This window comes from Trachemys scripta, chromosome 8, assembly GCF_013100865.1.
Source record: "Trachemys scripta elegans isolate TJP31775 chromosome 8, CAS_Tse_1.0, whole genome shotgun sequence".
In the NCBI taxonomy this organism is placed as follows: domain Eukaryota; kingdom Metazoa; phylum Chordata; order Testudines; family Emydidae; genus Trachemys; species Trachemys scripta.
The window spans coordinates 934,372-950,294 of NC_048305.1; the positions used below are offsets into that span (position 1 = coordinate 934,372).

Consider the following 15,923-nt stretch of genomic DNA (forward strand, 5'->3'; position numbering starts at 1 on the left):
GGGTCGAGCCACCACAGGAGGGAGTCAAGTACCGGGCAAGGCAGGGTTACGATCCTGTCCAAACTGTCCTGGGCTGGCCGATACATTGACGCTAGCCATGACTGAAGAGGTCGAAGTCGAGTCTGGCATGCTGTACTACATAGCTACACGCAGCCCTGTGTCCTAGAAGTTTCGGGCAATTATTTGCTGTGGTGATGGGGAACTGCCTGAGACCTCGAATGATGTCGCTGAGGACTCGAAATCTCACTTCAGGAAGGAACGCCCTTGCCTGTGTTGAGTCCAGCACTGCCCCTACAAACCCTATGCTCTGAACCGGGGACAGCTTTGATTTTCTCTTGTTCAGTAGGGGGCCCAGTTCGTCGAATGTCATTCTTATGAAGGCGACTTGCCTCTCTACCTGAGTCCTGGAATGGCCCTTGATCAGGCAGTCATCGAGGTATGGGAACACCTGTACCCGTCGCCTGCGCGCACTTGGTGAATACTCGGGGTGCCGCTGATAGGCCAAACGGGAGGACTGTGAACTGGTAGTGGGTGTTGTTCACCACAACCCTGAGGTATTTTCAGTGGGACGGAGTTATCGCTATGTGAAAGTACGCGTCCTTCAAGTCAAGGGCGGCATACCAGTCTCCTTGATCCAGTGAGGAGATAATGGAGGCCAAAGATACCATGTGGAATTTGAGTTTCTTCACAAACTTGTTGAGTTCTCGCAGATCTAGGACGGGCATGAGACCTCCTTTGGCTTTCAGTATTAGGAAGTACCGGGAATAGAAGCCCTTGCCCTTCTGCTCCTGAGGAACCTCTTCCATTGCCCCTAGCGAAAGGAGCGAGTGCATCTCCTGTGTAAAGAATTGCTTGTGAGAGGGCTCCCTGAAGAGGGACAGGGAACGGGGGTGGAAAGGCAAGAGGGCACAGAATTGGATGGAGTATCCCCTCTCTACCGTGCGGAGCACCCAGCGGTCCGAGGATCATGCACAGTAGAAAGGGGATAGTCAGGACAAGAAGGTAAGGTGGGGTAGATCCAGTTCTCGATCTGGTAAGTCGTCCTCATGCGCGCCTTCAAAAGGCCTGATTCTGGCCTGCAGAAGACTTTGTCTGGCCAGAGCTCTGGCCTGAGGATGGGTGTGGCCTCTTCCCGCCTCTCCTATTCCTCCTCCAGGAACTGTCCTGTCCGTTTGGCTGGTAAAACCGCGGACGTTGCGGCCTGAAATGCCTGCATGATGTCGCCAAGATCTAGACCTCCTGCTGCTGGACCTATCTGAACGACAGGACTCTGAAAAAGATGACCACAGAGGAGTGGTACTGGCTGGTGCCGAAGAGCGGTGCCAAACCTCTGGGAACTGATGCCGTTTTCCGCCCCGTGGGTGGTCGGCGCTGGGGAGTGGCATGCTGGAGATGGGGAGCAGCATGACATCATCAACGGCTTGCCCCTAGAGGGATAGGCAGCCTGGCTGACACTGGTGCCTCGCCCTTCTTTGGGGAAGGTGGAGCTGTCAGGCAAACAAGGTCCTGCGCTGCCTCAAAAAAGTCTCCGGAGTGGAGGAGAGTTGAATGTCCCGTCCTTGACAGTCCGGAGAACGGTAATAGGCCGGATTCGACTGGACTCCTTGTGGGCCAGGAGTTGATGAGCCCCTGGGAGCTGCTGGGCCCAAAGTAGGCTGGACGGGCTGAAGCCCCCCTGCCGTTGGCTCCTTAGGCTTAGGAGGGGGAGAGCGCCCTCTCTCCTGCCTCTTTTTCTTCTGGGGCACCGGGGATACAGATCAGCACCTACCAGAAGTCTAATGTTCAGTGCTGTGTTGGTGCCGGGAGCCCTTAGTCTCCTTTCTAGGAGCCGACTCGCGCGCTGTCGGCACTGTTACTGCACACGGAGGAAGGACACTGCTAAAGGCGCTTGCAGAAGCAGGAGCGAGGAAAGTTCCAGCAAGCCGTCACTGACGAGAAGAAGGAACTCAGGGGGTGGCCGGTTGGCAGGGCCCTATATTGGGCACCATGAAGGCGCGACTCCAGGGAGCGCCCAGGCCGACCCTACGGATGCTGCTAGGGGGAAATCTTCCGGCTGTAGTGCATGCGGCATGCACACACTTGATTGGAATGGACATGAAACAAGCACTTGACGAAGAAGAGGGAGTTCTGAATACCCAGGTTTGGATAAACACGTCGTATGCGGAGAGCACATCACGTTATGGACAATGCTAGGAAATGCGAAGTGAGCAGCTGATTCATTTGGCTACCAAGTTTATCATTTATGCGTGCTCGCTTACAGCCACATTACTGAGTTCAACAAAACAAATCAGAGAGCAGCTTTCCAACCCAGCTCTGAGTCAGAATTCCTGCCGCTAGACGCAAAGCAGACTCAAGCGTTTCAGAAGGGAGGCATGTTGCCTATCGCTTACCTGATTTCAGGAAACGTTCCTCTGCCTCCAGAGAACAAGCAGAAACTTCAGACACATCAGGGGAAGATAACATCAGCTCCGGCAAGTCTGAATGTCCATCTATGAGTAGGTCAGTGGGCTCAGAGGAATGGGATACTGGCTCTTCTAACAGCAAATGTTCTGCTTCAAGGACTGGAGGAGCATCTTTGGTTGAAGAGGAAGATGGAGTTGACACCAGAGGGTTCTGCTCCAGCTGCACATTCCGGAGATCACTTCCACGACTGCATCGTGCTGGAAGCCTTTCCTCTCCCTTGAGCTCAGACCTCTCCCGGGAACTCACCTAGCAGCAGCAACAGATACAGATGGAAGTGGGTTTAACCTGCCCCTTGCTATGCACAGCGAGAACACAAACAACATACTGCGGGGATACAAACCAGGGCCCGAGAGCAAAGCCACAGAACGGGAGTTAGCAGCACAACGCTCTCACCTACCCTTTGCAATTGCTCCTGGCCCTTCTTTGATTTTTTCTTAGGTGCAAATATCTGATCATATTCTTCTGCATATTCCAAAAGCCGTTTGCTCGGCTTCCTAAGGCGTTTCTTTTCTGAATGTGCTATGAAAAAAGAAAACAGCTTCAGGATGAAGTGTCTGAGAAGAGCAAAAGGCTGGCATGAACTCCCCATCTACCCTGTCCGAAGAGCTTGCTCCAGCACTGGTTTCCGGAAGCGCCGTGAAGAAAGGGTAGTGTAATCCAGAGGAGAAAAGTCCTTCACTTGATTCTCTTGGACAAATCGTTATCTTTAAGGCCTGTCTGCACGGTGACAGAAGCCTTGTGGCACAGCCGCAGCTGGCTGGGTCAGCTGACTGTCTCGCTGGGCTATAAAAATGCAGTGTAGACATTCAGGCTTGGGCTGGAGCCTGGTTCTGGGACCCTGCCCCTCCCAGGGCCTCAGAGCCCTGAGTCTACACTGCAATTTTATACCCCACAGCCCAAGCCCGAGTTGGCTGATCCCGGCCAACTGTGGGTCTTTCACTGCAGTGTAGATTCTAGTTCCTAACTTATTAACCCTTTCTTAGCACAGTGGATGAGATTTTCAAAAGTGCCCAAGAGAGCCAGGCACCCTGAACTCTCACTGGCATCAGAGAGAGCTCACCAGCAGATCCTACACACTGCATGTTCCTCAGGGCACAGACCTGCCTTCCATAGTTTGCAAAGCATTGTAGTATTACAGAAAAATAAATGATAAAAACGCTTTCACTCATAGATTCCAAAGCAAGAAGGAATCATTGTGGTCATCTACTGTGACCTCCTGCATAGCCCAGGCCAGAGACCTGCCCCACAATAACTGCTAGAGCAGTACTGTTAGAACAACATCCAGCCTTGATTTAAAAATTGCCAGTGATGGAGAATCCACCACAACCCTCAGTAAATTGTTCCAGCGGTTAGTCACCCTTCCTGTTAAAAAAAAACATATGCCTTATTTCCCATCTGAATTTGTCTAGCTTCAATTTCCAGCCACTGGATCATGTTAGAGCTCTCTCTGCTAGACTGAAGAGCAAATTATTAAATATTTGTTCCTCATGTAGATACTTCTAGACCGTAATCACGTCACCCCTTAACCTTCTCTTTGTTAAACTGAACAGATTGAACTCTTTGAGTCTGTCACTCTGAGGCAGGTTCTCTAACCCTTTCATCATTCTTGTGGATCTACTCTGAACCCTCCCCAATTTATCAACATTCTTACTGAACTGTGGACACCAGAACTGGGCACAGGATTCCAGCAGTGGCCACACCAGTGCCAAATACGGAGGTAAAAAAAAAACTAATCCTGAGGGAATTCTGCGCCAAAAAAATAAATATTCTGCACACAATATTTTAAAATCTGCATATTTTATTTGTCAAACTAACACAATATAATCACACCATTTTCAATTATTTGCTGACAAGTATTTTGAAATAAATTACCAAAAGAATTGAAAATGATGTGATTATATTGTTGTGTTTCTGTCTTATTTTGACTATTAAAATATGCAGAACTTAGCAAAATTTAATTTTTCAGTGCAGAATTCCCTCAAGAGTACCACGGTTGTGTGTGGCGCAATCTGGAGGCAGACAGCTCTGTCGGGGGGTCTGGGTGCAGGGGGGAATCTGGATGCACGGGGGCTCAGTACGGGGTTCTGGGTGCAGGGGGAATGGGACTCTGCCGGAGAGTCCAGGTGAAGGTGGTTAGAGCTCAGTGGGGGAGGAGGGGAACTGGGGTTCAGGGTGCAGCTGGTTGAGACTCATTAGGATGGGGTTTGGGTGTGGGAGGCTCCTGATGCAGGGGGTGAGGCTCGGCAGGGTGGAGGTTTGGGGGGCTCGGTGGTGGAGTTCTGGGTGCAGGGGGATCCTGATGCGGAGGGGGCTCAGTGGGAAGGGGTTCCGGGTGCAACAAGGGGTCACTGTACAGGGAGCTGCTCCACATCCACCCAACCCCTATGCATCCAGATACCCGACCCCCCGCACCTAAGCCCCCCCCAGCGCAGCCAGACACACACACATACATCCTGCGGTGCAGAGCTTCCTGCAGCAAGGGGAAGTTTCTGGGGCTTGATCTGACCCAGCCCGGACTGCTCCATGCAGGGAAGGGGGAGGGGGAACTCAGTCCCAGCCGGGGGGGGGGGGGGGGAGAGAGAGAGAAGGAGGATGGAGATGAACATTCCTGGGTGGCCAGGGAATCCCCAGACCCCTCGCCCCAATTGATTTACCTCTCCCCTCCTGAGCTACCAAGGAGGGGTGAGCGAGTACTGGTGCAGCTTCTCTTTGCTTCCCCACAGAAACCATTTGATCTGCAAGGAAGCAGAGGGAATCTGCGGGGTGGGGGACAGGCATTTTTCTGCTGCGCTGCAGGGGCGCAGACTTTTCCCAGAAGTAAATAACCTCCCTATTTCTACTTGAGATTACACTGTTTATGCATCCAAGGATCACCTTAGCCCTTTTGACCACAGCATCTTACTGGGAGCTCATGCTCAGCTGATTATCCATCACGACCCCCCAAACATTTTTCCGTCGCTGTCTCCCAAGATAGAGTCCCTTATTGTGTAAGTATGGCCTACAGTCTTGGTTCCTAGATCTATCATTTACATTTAAGCGTATTAAAATGCATAGTTTGCTTGGCCCCAGTTCACAAAGAGATCCCTGTCGCTCTGTATCAGCAACCCGTACTCTTTATTATTTTCCACTCTGCACTTAGTGTGTCATCTGCAAACTTTATCAGTCAAGATTTTTGTTTCTTCCTGGTCATTGATAAAAATTATCAATAGCGTAGGGCCAAGAACCATTCCCTGCTTGACCCCTCTAGGAAGACACCCACTTGATGGAGAATTTTCCATTTACTATTATATTTTGAGACCTATTAGTCAGTTTTTAATCAGTTTAATGTGTGTCATGTGCATTTTATGTCATTCTAATTTTTAATCAAAATGTTCTGTGATACCATCTCAAATACCTTACTGAAGTCTATTACATCAACACTACTACCTTTATCAACAAAACCTGTAATCTTATCAAAAAAGATAGCAAATTAGTTTGACGGGATCTATTTTCCATAAACCCATGTTGATCTGCATTAATTACACTTCCCCTGTTAAATTCTTTACTAATGAGTCCCATACCAGCCACCACTGGTTTTTGAGCAATGCTGTTCTACTGACTTTCCATCTTTCCTCATTGAATCATTAAACAACCTTCTCAGGAGATTCCCATTAGTCACGGAACGTTTAAAATCTGATCACTTCAGTCTCTCCAGAGCTCAGAATCTTAGGAACGAGCCAAAAATATCTTCCTCCTTCATGCGCTTTTTGTGCACCTCCATGTGTGCGTAGGAGGGGCTATTCTATTTATTTTTTAACTGAGGCACTTCATAACAAAGTGGGAACAGTGGGAGGCAGGGCAGAATCTCGGTGCCTTATTGAGGCTTCATGCTTACATAAGTACAAAAAAAAAATCTACCTGCGCCACAAGTGAAGCGACAAACCCTGTTTGCTTACAACAGCTCTCTCCAGCAGGCAGCAATGCACCATGTAGGGTGCTGCCAGGGTGAGGTGCAGGCCCTGGTGCATAGCTGGCCTGGAAGCCAAGCACGTTCTATGCCACCACCACCACCCTGCACACAGCATGTAGCACTGCACTATCAAATGGTTATTTAATATTTTAGCTCACAGGATTGATCTGTATGAAGAGACTCAATTGAACAATCAGACCACCTCATTTGCCAGCCAGATTACTTTCTTAAAAATACCTGCCGTTAGCAACTTCCAATCGTCCTCCCTTTTTACTCATTTGGTGTAGCAATTACACTGGTACCAGAAATATGTCGAATATTCCATTTGAATTGAGAGGGCAAATAATACTGTGCTGAGAACTTCCGCAGCTCAGGATACAGCCTGTAATTATAGTTATATGGGAGCACTACTATAGTTAAGGTTGCATCATGACATCTGATTAAAGGTGGACCATTCTAAGTCCTCTGAAATCAACATGCTTAGTTAGATTTATTTGAAATTAGGTGTGCCTCAGGAGAGCGCAGGGTAGGATTAGTGACCCAAATTTGGAGTCATATGAGCCAAGGGTTCCAGAGATTTAAACCCCAGCAATAAAACAGCCATTAAAAAAAAAACCTAAGTGGCATGTCTTTGCCTAGAAATCGAACTACTGATGTGATGCAGGTCAGAACTGTCTCAGCGGAGTATTACCCAAGGTAGTGCATGGCACCCCCTGAATCTCTGGGGACCTAACTTGTGAAGTGTATTTAAGAAAATGGACATTTTTACACAGTCCATAACAGACACATAGCTAGAGGGTTTCTACTCCTGCCATTTAATATGCTTTAAAGCTCAACTCTTGTAAGTGCTCTAAAATCCAAATGATTAATTGAAGTGCTTTGAAATCTGGGGTGCTTCACAGGGGTTTAGCACAGCATTAGTGATCCAAATTTGAGGTCATTAACTGAGAGATTCCCAAGTTACAGACTCTCCCCCAAAAATAGTTCCCTTCTGCTGCCTTATAGTGTTAAACTGAGCAGTACAAATGACTGCATGAATCACAGGCCTCCTTGAGACTGATGAACTCACCCTTCCACAGACATATCTAGGGGTAAATCAACCAGAAGCCGGCTCCAAAGACAAAAACATTTTGAAGTGAGTGGCTGCAATTTGAGAGTCGTGGGTAGCAATTTCATTTTGGGGGAAATGTAATCACAATATTTGGGAGGGAAATTAGACACGTGTTTGCTTCCTGGGACGGGGAGGAGGAGTAAGGGGTGAAGAAGTGGGGGAGCGGGGGAGAGGGATTTGGGCCTGCAGCGAGGGGAGGGAGATTCTGGGGCAGGGGATAAATGGGGATGGAGGGTAGGGGAGGCAAAAGGGGTGGGGGGCTCAGGTGGGGGAGCCATGGCATCCCACAGCTCTGCCAATGCACCCTGGCTCCCTGCACCACCAGCTCTGCCTGTGACCCAAGAACCCCTGTGCCAACTGGCATGGGGCACTAAGAGGATGCCGAGCGGTTACAGGAATCTCCTGAGTCTGACATGTGCACCCTAGTTCAAAGAACGTCGGGCGAGATCTCAAACGAAAGCCGGGGTCAATATTATGGCGAAATGGATGGATGGTTGTGTGAGGAGTTACATAAATATACTGGAAATACGTCCCTAAAGTCTGTGTCTAAGGAATGGTCCCAGCAAAGGGGAAAACCAGATTTTCGGTCAGACAGGAGTTAGCGAGCAGGAGCGCAAAGGGGAGGTTTGTGAGGGAGTTCTCCAGGTGAAGGAGGACCAGCTACAGATTGGGGAAGGGGGGGTTGTCTGCTAATTTGTCTATTTGTTTGCCATTTGCTTGCTCGCTTGACGATTATTATGTGGGCTGTTTTGGGGGCAGTGAAGGAGTAAACAACACTTCCTTAGTCACTTTCTCCGCCCCAGTCATGATTTTATGGCTTCTATCACATCCCCTCCACCCCCATCATCTTTTCCAAACTGAACAGTCCCAGTCTTTTTAATCTCTCAACATATAGAAGCTGCTCCACACCCGATAATTTTTGTTGCCCTTCTCTGTACCTTTCCCAATTCTAATATATATTTTTTGAGATGGGGTGCCCAGAATTGCATACAGTATGCAAGGTGTGGGCGCACCAGGGATTTATATAGTGACATTATGATATTTTCTGTTTTATCGTCTGATCCCTTTCTTAACATTGTTAGCCTTTTTGACTGCTCGGAAGACAAATCCTACTGAAGAAAATCATAGAATATCAAGGTTGGAAGGGACCTCAGGAGGTCATCTAGTCCAACCCCCTGCTCAAAGCAGGACCAATCCCCAACTAAATCATCCCAGCCAGGGCTCTGTCAAGCCTGACCTTAAAAACCTCTAAGGAAGGAGATTCCACCACCTCCCTAGGTAACGCATTCCACTGCTTCACCACCCTCCTAGTGAAATAGTTTTTCCTAATATTCAACCTAAACTTCCCCCACTGCAACTTGAGACCATTGCTCCTTGTTCGGTCATCTGCCACCACTGATAACAGCCAAGCTCCATCCTCTTTGGAAACCCCTTTCAGGAAACCTGCTTTCAGGTTGTTGAAAGCAGCTATCAAATCCTCCCTCATTCTTCTCTTCTGCAGACTAAACAATCCCAGTTCCCTCAGCCTCTCATAAGTCATGTGCTCCAGCCCCCTAATCATTTTTGTTGCCCTCTGCTGGACTCTTTCCAATTTTTCCACATCCTTCTTGTAGTGTGGGGCCTAAAACTGGACACAGTATTCCAGATGAGGCCTCACCAATGCCGAATAAAAGAGCGGAATGATCATGTCCCTCCATCTGCTGGCAGTGTTCTTACTTATACAGCCCAAAATGCCATTAGCCTATTGGCAACAAGGGCACACTATTGACTCATATCCAGCTTCTCGTCCACTGTAACCCCTAGGTCCTTTTCTGCAGAACTGCTACCTAGCCATTCGGTCCCTAGTCTGTAGTAATGCATGGGATTCTTCCATCCTAAGGGCAGGACTCTACACTTGTCCTTGTTGAACCTCATCAGATTTCTTTTGAAAGAAGCAAATTCTGACAAGTCAAGTGTAAACGTATAATTAATCAGGCCAAAAAAGAATTTGAAGAGCAACTAGCAAAAGATAAACAGAAGAAAAAAAATGTAAGTCCATCCATCAGAAGTAGGAAGCCTGCCAAACAATCAGTGGGGCCACGGGACAATTGAGGAGCTCAAGGAGCACTAGAGGAGACAAGGCCATTGTAGAGAAGCTAAATGAATTATTTACATCAGTCTTCACGACTGAGGATGTGAGGGAGATTCCCAAACCGGAGCCATTCTTTTTAGGTGACAAATCTGAGGAACTGTCCCAGATTGAGGTGTCAATAGAGGTGGTTTTGGAATAAATTGATAAATTTAATAGTAGTAAGTCATCAGGACCAGATGTTCTTCACCCAAGAGTTCCGAAGAAACTCAAATATGAAATTGCAGAACTACTAACTGTGGTATGTAACCTATAGCTTAAATCAGCCTCTGTACTAGATGACAGGAGGATAATTAATGTAACAGATTTTTTAACAAGACTCCAGAGGTGATCCTGGCAATGACAGGCTGGTAAGCCTAACTTCAGTACTAGGCAAATTGGTTGAAATTATAGTAAAGAACAGAATTATCAGATACATGGATGAACATGACTCTTGGTGAAGAGTCAACAGGGCTTTATATAAAGGGAAATCATGCCTTGCCAATTCTTTGAGGGGGGGGGGGTCAACAAACATGTGGACAAGAGTGATCCAGTTGATCTAGTGTATTTAGATTTTCAGAAAGCCTTTGACAAGGTCCCTCACCAAAGGCAATTAAGCAAATTAAGCAGTCTCATAGACATTAAAGACAGAAGGGAACATCATGATCATCTAGTCTGACTTCCTGCACATTGCACACCACAGAATCTCAGCCAACCAGTCCTGTAATAGGCCCATAACCTCCGGCTGAGTCACTGAAGTCCTCAACTCATGATTTAAAGACTTCAAGTTACAGAGAATCCACCATTTACACTATTTCAAAGCTGCAAGTGATCTGTGCCCCACGCTGCAGAGGAATGTGAAAACCCCCCAGGGTCTCTGCCAATCTGACCTGGGGGGAAATTCCTTCCCAACTCCAAATATGGCGATCAGTTAGACCCGGAGCACGTGAGCAAGACCTACCAGCCAGACACCTGGGAAAGAATTCTCTGTAATAACTCAAAGCCCTCCCCATCTAGTGTCCCATCACCAACTTTTGAAGATATTTGCTGCTAGCAGTCGCAGGTAGGCCACATGCCACTGTAGGCAGTCTCATCACACCATCCCCTTCATAAACGTATCAAAGTCAGTCTGGAAGCCAGTTAGGTTTTTTTCTCCACTGCTCCTCTTGGGAGGCTGTTTCAGAACTTCACTCCTCTGATGGTTAGAAACCGTCACCTAATTTCAAGCCTAAACTTGTTGTTGACCAGTTTATATCCATTTGATCTTGTGTCCACATTGGTGCTTACTTTAAATAACTCCTCACCCTCCCTGGTATTTATCCCTCTAGTGTATTTACAGACAGCAATCATATCTCCCCCCAGCAATCATATCTCCCCCAAGCCTTCATTCTGCTAGCTAAACAAGCCAAGCTCTCTGAGTCTCCTCTCAGAAGGCAGGTTTTCCATTCCTCACACCATCCTAGTAGCTCTTCTCTGCACCTGTTCCCGTTTGAATTCATCTTTCTTATGAGGTCTCACCAGTGCCTTGTACAATGGTACTAACACATCCCTGTCTCTACTTTAAATACCTCGCCTGATGCATCCTAGGACTTCATTTGCCTTTTTCACTGCCGTATCATATTGGCAGCTCATAGTCTTCCTGTGATCAGCTAATACATCCAGATCTTTCTCCTCCTCTGTCGCTTCCAGCTGATACGCCCCCATCTTATAGCAAAAATTCTTGTTGTTAGTCCCTAAGTGCATGGCCTTTCACTTTGCACTATTAAATATCATCCCCATTTCTATTACTCCAGTTTTCAAGGTCGTCCAGATCTTCTTGTATGGTATTCCAGTCCTCCTCCGTACTGGCAATACCTCCCAACTGGCTGTCATCCTCCATTTTATTAGCACACTCCCACTTTTTGTGCCAACATCATTAATGAAAATATTAAATAAGATTGGTCCCAAGACTGATCCCTGAGGAGCTCCTCTAGTAACCTCCCTCCAGCCTGACAGTTCACCTCTCCGTATGCCCGTTATAGTCTCCCCTTTAACCAGTTCCTTATCCACCTTTCAATTCTCACATTAATCCCCATTTTCTCCAATTTAACTAATAATTTCCCATGTGGAACTGATCAAATGCCTTATTGAAATCCAGGTAGATTGAATCTACTGCATTTCCTTGACCTAAAAAAAATCAGTTGTCTTCTCAAAGAAAGATCAGATTGGTCTGGCATAATCTACCTTTTGTAAAACCATGTTGTATTTTATCCCAGTTACTGTTTACCGCTATGTCCTTAACTATTTTCTCTTTCACTTGAGGTCAAACTAACAGGCCTGTAGTTTTCCAGATCACTTTTCTTCCCTTTCTTAAAAATAGGAACTATATTAGCAATTTTCCAGTCATGGCGTACGACCCCAAAGTTTACAGATTCATGAAAAATCCTTGCTATTGGGCTTGCAATTTCCATGTGCCAGTTCCTTTCATATTCTTGGATGGAGATTATCTAGGCCCTCCCATTTGGTCCCATTAAGCTGTTTGAGTTATTTAACCAATTATATCCCACCACCTTAATTGGTTTACACCCAACAAAATTAATTATACAGCAAACAAAAACAATCACAGAACCACACAAAAATTATACAAACAATAAAAAAGTAAAAGCTACAGTAATAAAACAATACAAAAATAAAAATTTCACATCCCAGCTATTGGTAAGTGAGTTCTTGCCAGACAGGATCCAATCAAACTAAGTTTCCTTTTACATCTTCTAGGCTCTTCCCTTTCTCTAAAGGTAATAAAAAATATCAGAACAAAATTGTATTCCTAACAGCCCAATAGCACCTTATTTCCATGTGACCGTTCACTTCTCAGCTTACGGCTGCCTCGGCTGCTTAGCCAAAGGCCTTACTTAGCCTAAGAACAGGGCCTCAATCCGTCTCAGTAAAAAAAGGCCCTTACACGAGCAAACAGTAATTTTAATTCTTTCTTTTATACCTCTATAACTAGCTAAGTAATAAAAATACACCTAAATTCTTAAAGTATAGGCCTTTGCAAACAGGCCTAAATATCTATTTGCTCTCTGTTCATGCGAGAAGGACCAGGGAAGTGAGAGGGTAAAGGAATAAGCCCCCTAACACAGCCCACCACTGATGTTTCTAGTCCCACCTTTGCACACCTGTGCTAGTGTCTGCTCCAGTGCATAGAGGTAAGGGGGCGCAGGCCACCCTTTTTCTTCCCTTTAATAGTGTGGGATGGACTCCCATGGGGGAGTGTGACTGGGCTGTAAAAGGAGGTGAAAAGCTTGTACATTTCAGCAATTGTGTGGTTGTCAGCGAAAAGGGGTGTGTGAACAGGGCGTACTGCAGCACTGCTGGAAAAGGGCAGAGCTAAGGTTGCCTGGGTTGTTCGGGGAAGTGGTGACAGAAAAACTATGCTGACTATACTATGCTGACAGAAAAACACCTGCTGGCATACGCTGCATCTACACTAGGGCTCTGCTGGCACGGCTGTATCAGTAAAGCCTGTGAAGCTGGACTTCAGAAAAGCAGACTGACTCCCTCAGGGAACAGATGGGCAGGATCCCCTGGGACAATAACATGAGGGGCAAAGGGGTCCAGGAGAGCTGGCTGTATTTTAAAGAATCCTTATTGCGGTTGCAGGAACAAACCATCCCGATGTGTTGAAAGAATAGTAAATATGGCAGGCGACCAGCTTGGCTAAACAGTGAAATCCTTGCTGATCTTAAAAGCAAAAAAGAAGCTTACAAGAAGAGGAAGATTGGACAAATGACCAGGGAGGAGTATAAAAATATTGCTCAGGCATGCAGGAGTGAAATCAGGAAGGCCAAATCACACTTGGAGTTGCAGCTAGCAAGAGATGTTAAGAGTAACAAGAAGGGTTGCTTCAGGTATGTTAGCAACAAGAAGAAAGTCAAGGAAAGTGTGGGCCCCTTACTGAATGAGGGAGGCAACCTAGTTACTGAGGATGTGGAAAAAACTAAACGTACTCTATGCTTTTTTTGCCTCTGTCTTCACGAACAAGATCAGCTCCCAGACTGCTGCACTGGGCAGCACAGTATGGGGAGAAGGTGACCAGCCCTCTGTGGAGAAAGAAGTGGTTCGGGACTATTTAGAAAAACTGGACGTGCACAAATCCATAGGGCCGGATGAGCTGCATCCGAGGGTGCTAAAGGAGTTGGCGGATGAGATTGCAGAGCCATTGGCCATTATCTTTGAAAACTCATGGCGATCGGGGGAGGTCCCGGATGACTGGAAAAAGGCTAATGTAGTACCCATCTTTAAAAAAGGGAAGGAGGAGGATCTGGAGAACTACAGGCCAGTCGGCCTCACCTCAGTCCCTGGAAAAATCATGGAGCATTCAAGGAATCAATTATGAAACACTTAGAGGAGAGGAAAGTGATCAGGAACAGTCAGCATGGATTCACCAAGGGCAAGTCATGCCTGACTAACCTAATTGCCTTCTATGAGGAGATAAGTGGCTCTGTGGATGAGGGGAAAGCAGTGGATGTGTTATTCCTTGACTTTAGCAAAGCTTTTGATACGGTCTCCCACAGTATTCTTGCCAGCAAGTTAAAGAAGTATGGGCTGGATGAATGGACTGTAAGGTGGATAGAAAGCTGACTAGATCGTCGGGCTCAACAGGTAGTGATCAATGGCTCCATGTCTAGTTGGCAGCCGGTTTCGAGCGGAGTGCCCCAAGGGTCGGTTTTGTTTAATGTCTTTATTAATGATCTGGAGGATGGTGTGGACTGCACTCTCAGCAAGTTTGCAGATGACACTAAACTAGGAGGCGTGGTAGATACACTAGAGGGTAGGATCGGATACAGAGGGACCTAGACAAATTAGAGGATTGGGCCAAAAGAAACCTGATGAGGTTCAACAAGGACAAGTGCAGAGTCCTGCACTTAGAATGGAAGAATCCCATGCACTACTACAGACTAGGGACCGAATGGCTAGGTAGCAGTTCTGCAGAAAAGGACCTAGGGGTCACAGTGGACAAGAAGCTGGATATGAGTCAACAGTGTGCTCTTGTTGCCAAGAAGGCTAACGGCATTTTGGGCTGTATAAGTAGGGGCACTGCCAGCAGATCGAGGGACGTGATCGTTCGCCTCTATTCGACATTGGTGAGGCCTCATCTGGAGTACTGTGTCCAGTTTTGGGCCCCACACTACAAGAAGGATGTGGAAAAATTTAAGAGTCCAGCGGAGGGCAACAAAAATGATTAGGGGTCTGGAGCACATGACTTCTGAGGAGAGGCTGAGGGAACTGGGATTGTTTAGTCTCCAGAAGAGAAGAATGAGGGGGGGATTTGATAGCTGCTTTCAACTACCTGAAGGGGGGTCCAAAGAGGATGGAGCTCGACTGTTCTCAGTGGTGGTAGATGACAGAACAAGGAGCAACAGTCTCAAGTTGCAATGGGGGAGGTCTAGGTTGGATATTAGGAAAAACTATTTCACTAGGAGGGTGGTGAAGCACTGGAATGTGTTACCTAGGGAGGTGGTGGAATCTCCTTCCTTAGAGTTTTTAAGGCCCAGCTTGACAAAGCCCTGGCTGGGATGATTTAGTTGGTGTTGGTCCTGCTTTGAGCAGGGGGTTGGACTAGATGACCTCCTGAGGTCCCTTCCAACCCTGATATTCTATGATTCTATGCGTAGAGAAGGCCTTACACTGGCTGCTGCAGACAAGGTTTAGCGGTACTCTCTCAAAGCGCAGCTACTATGAGGAAAACTAGTCTCGTTCATAAGCCACCAACCATTCTTTGCCAACCCCCTGCGTGGTTATGGACTGGGGAAAGGTCATAGCACGTACCATTCTCTCAGCCTTCCTAACAGCCAACCTTTGTCCAATACCATGGAAGGCAGCATAGCTTCCATGTGTGTATTGTTCACAACATGACACGTTTACTGAGCACCAACACTACATGGGTGATCTCACAGCATTCTCTGTGCTCCACTATATACAACGAATCTTCGGCCCCTGGGTCTGAGAGAGGCAGAACCTATGTCCTTCAGGGCATGCTGCAAAGCCTATGCATTTCCCCAGGGGTGAGGTTACAGGCAGGTAGGTGAGCGGTGGGGGAAAGGCTAGGCTGGGGTTAGGCTTCACTGTGGACATCGCTCTAATTTGTAACTTATCATCAACACACCTGTCCCTGCAGCTAGAGTTCTCCTACCCAACGCAGCTCTCAGCCAATGTCCATGGAGGCCTCCCCCGCCCGCCATCCTTTCTGCCTCCCTTGCTCATGAACACCTCCATGCGCTATCTTTAAGGCTACGATTTAGTCAAGGGTA

The 15,923-nt window shown here is 47.2% G+C and overlaps 1 protein-coding gene across 3 annotated transcripts in view; it reads right to left on the reverse strand.

Moving 5' to 3' along the window:
* The window catches only part of NSD1 (nuclear receptor binding SET domain protein 1), a 74,595-nt gene that overhangs the window by 38,559 nt on the left and 20,113 nt on the right, over positions 1 to 15,923 (reverse strand). For all 3 annotated transcript variants that reach the window (XM_034778163.1, XM_034778162.1, XM_034778164.1), the window contains exons 4-5: positions 2,861 to 2,982; positions 2,391 to 2,709 (exon numbers count right to left, since the gene is read on the reverse strand). In XM_034778163.1, coding sequence (XP_034634054.1) covers positions 2,391 to 2,709; positions 2,861 to 2,982 — 441 coding nt within the window. The remainder of the gene's footprint in view (positions 1 to 2,390; positions 2,710 to 2,860; positions 2,983 to 15,923) is intronic.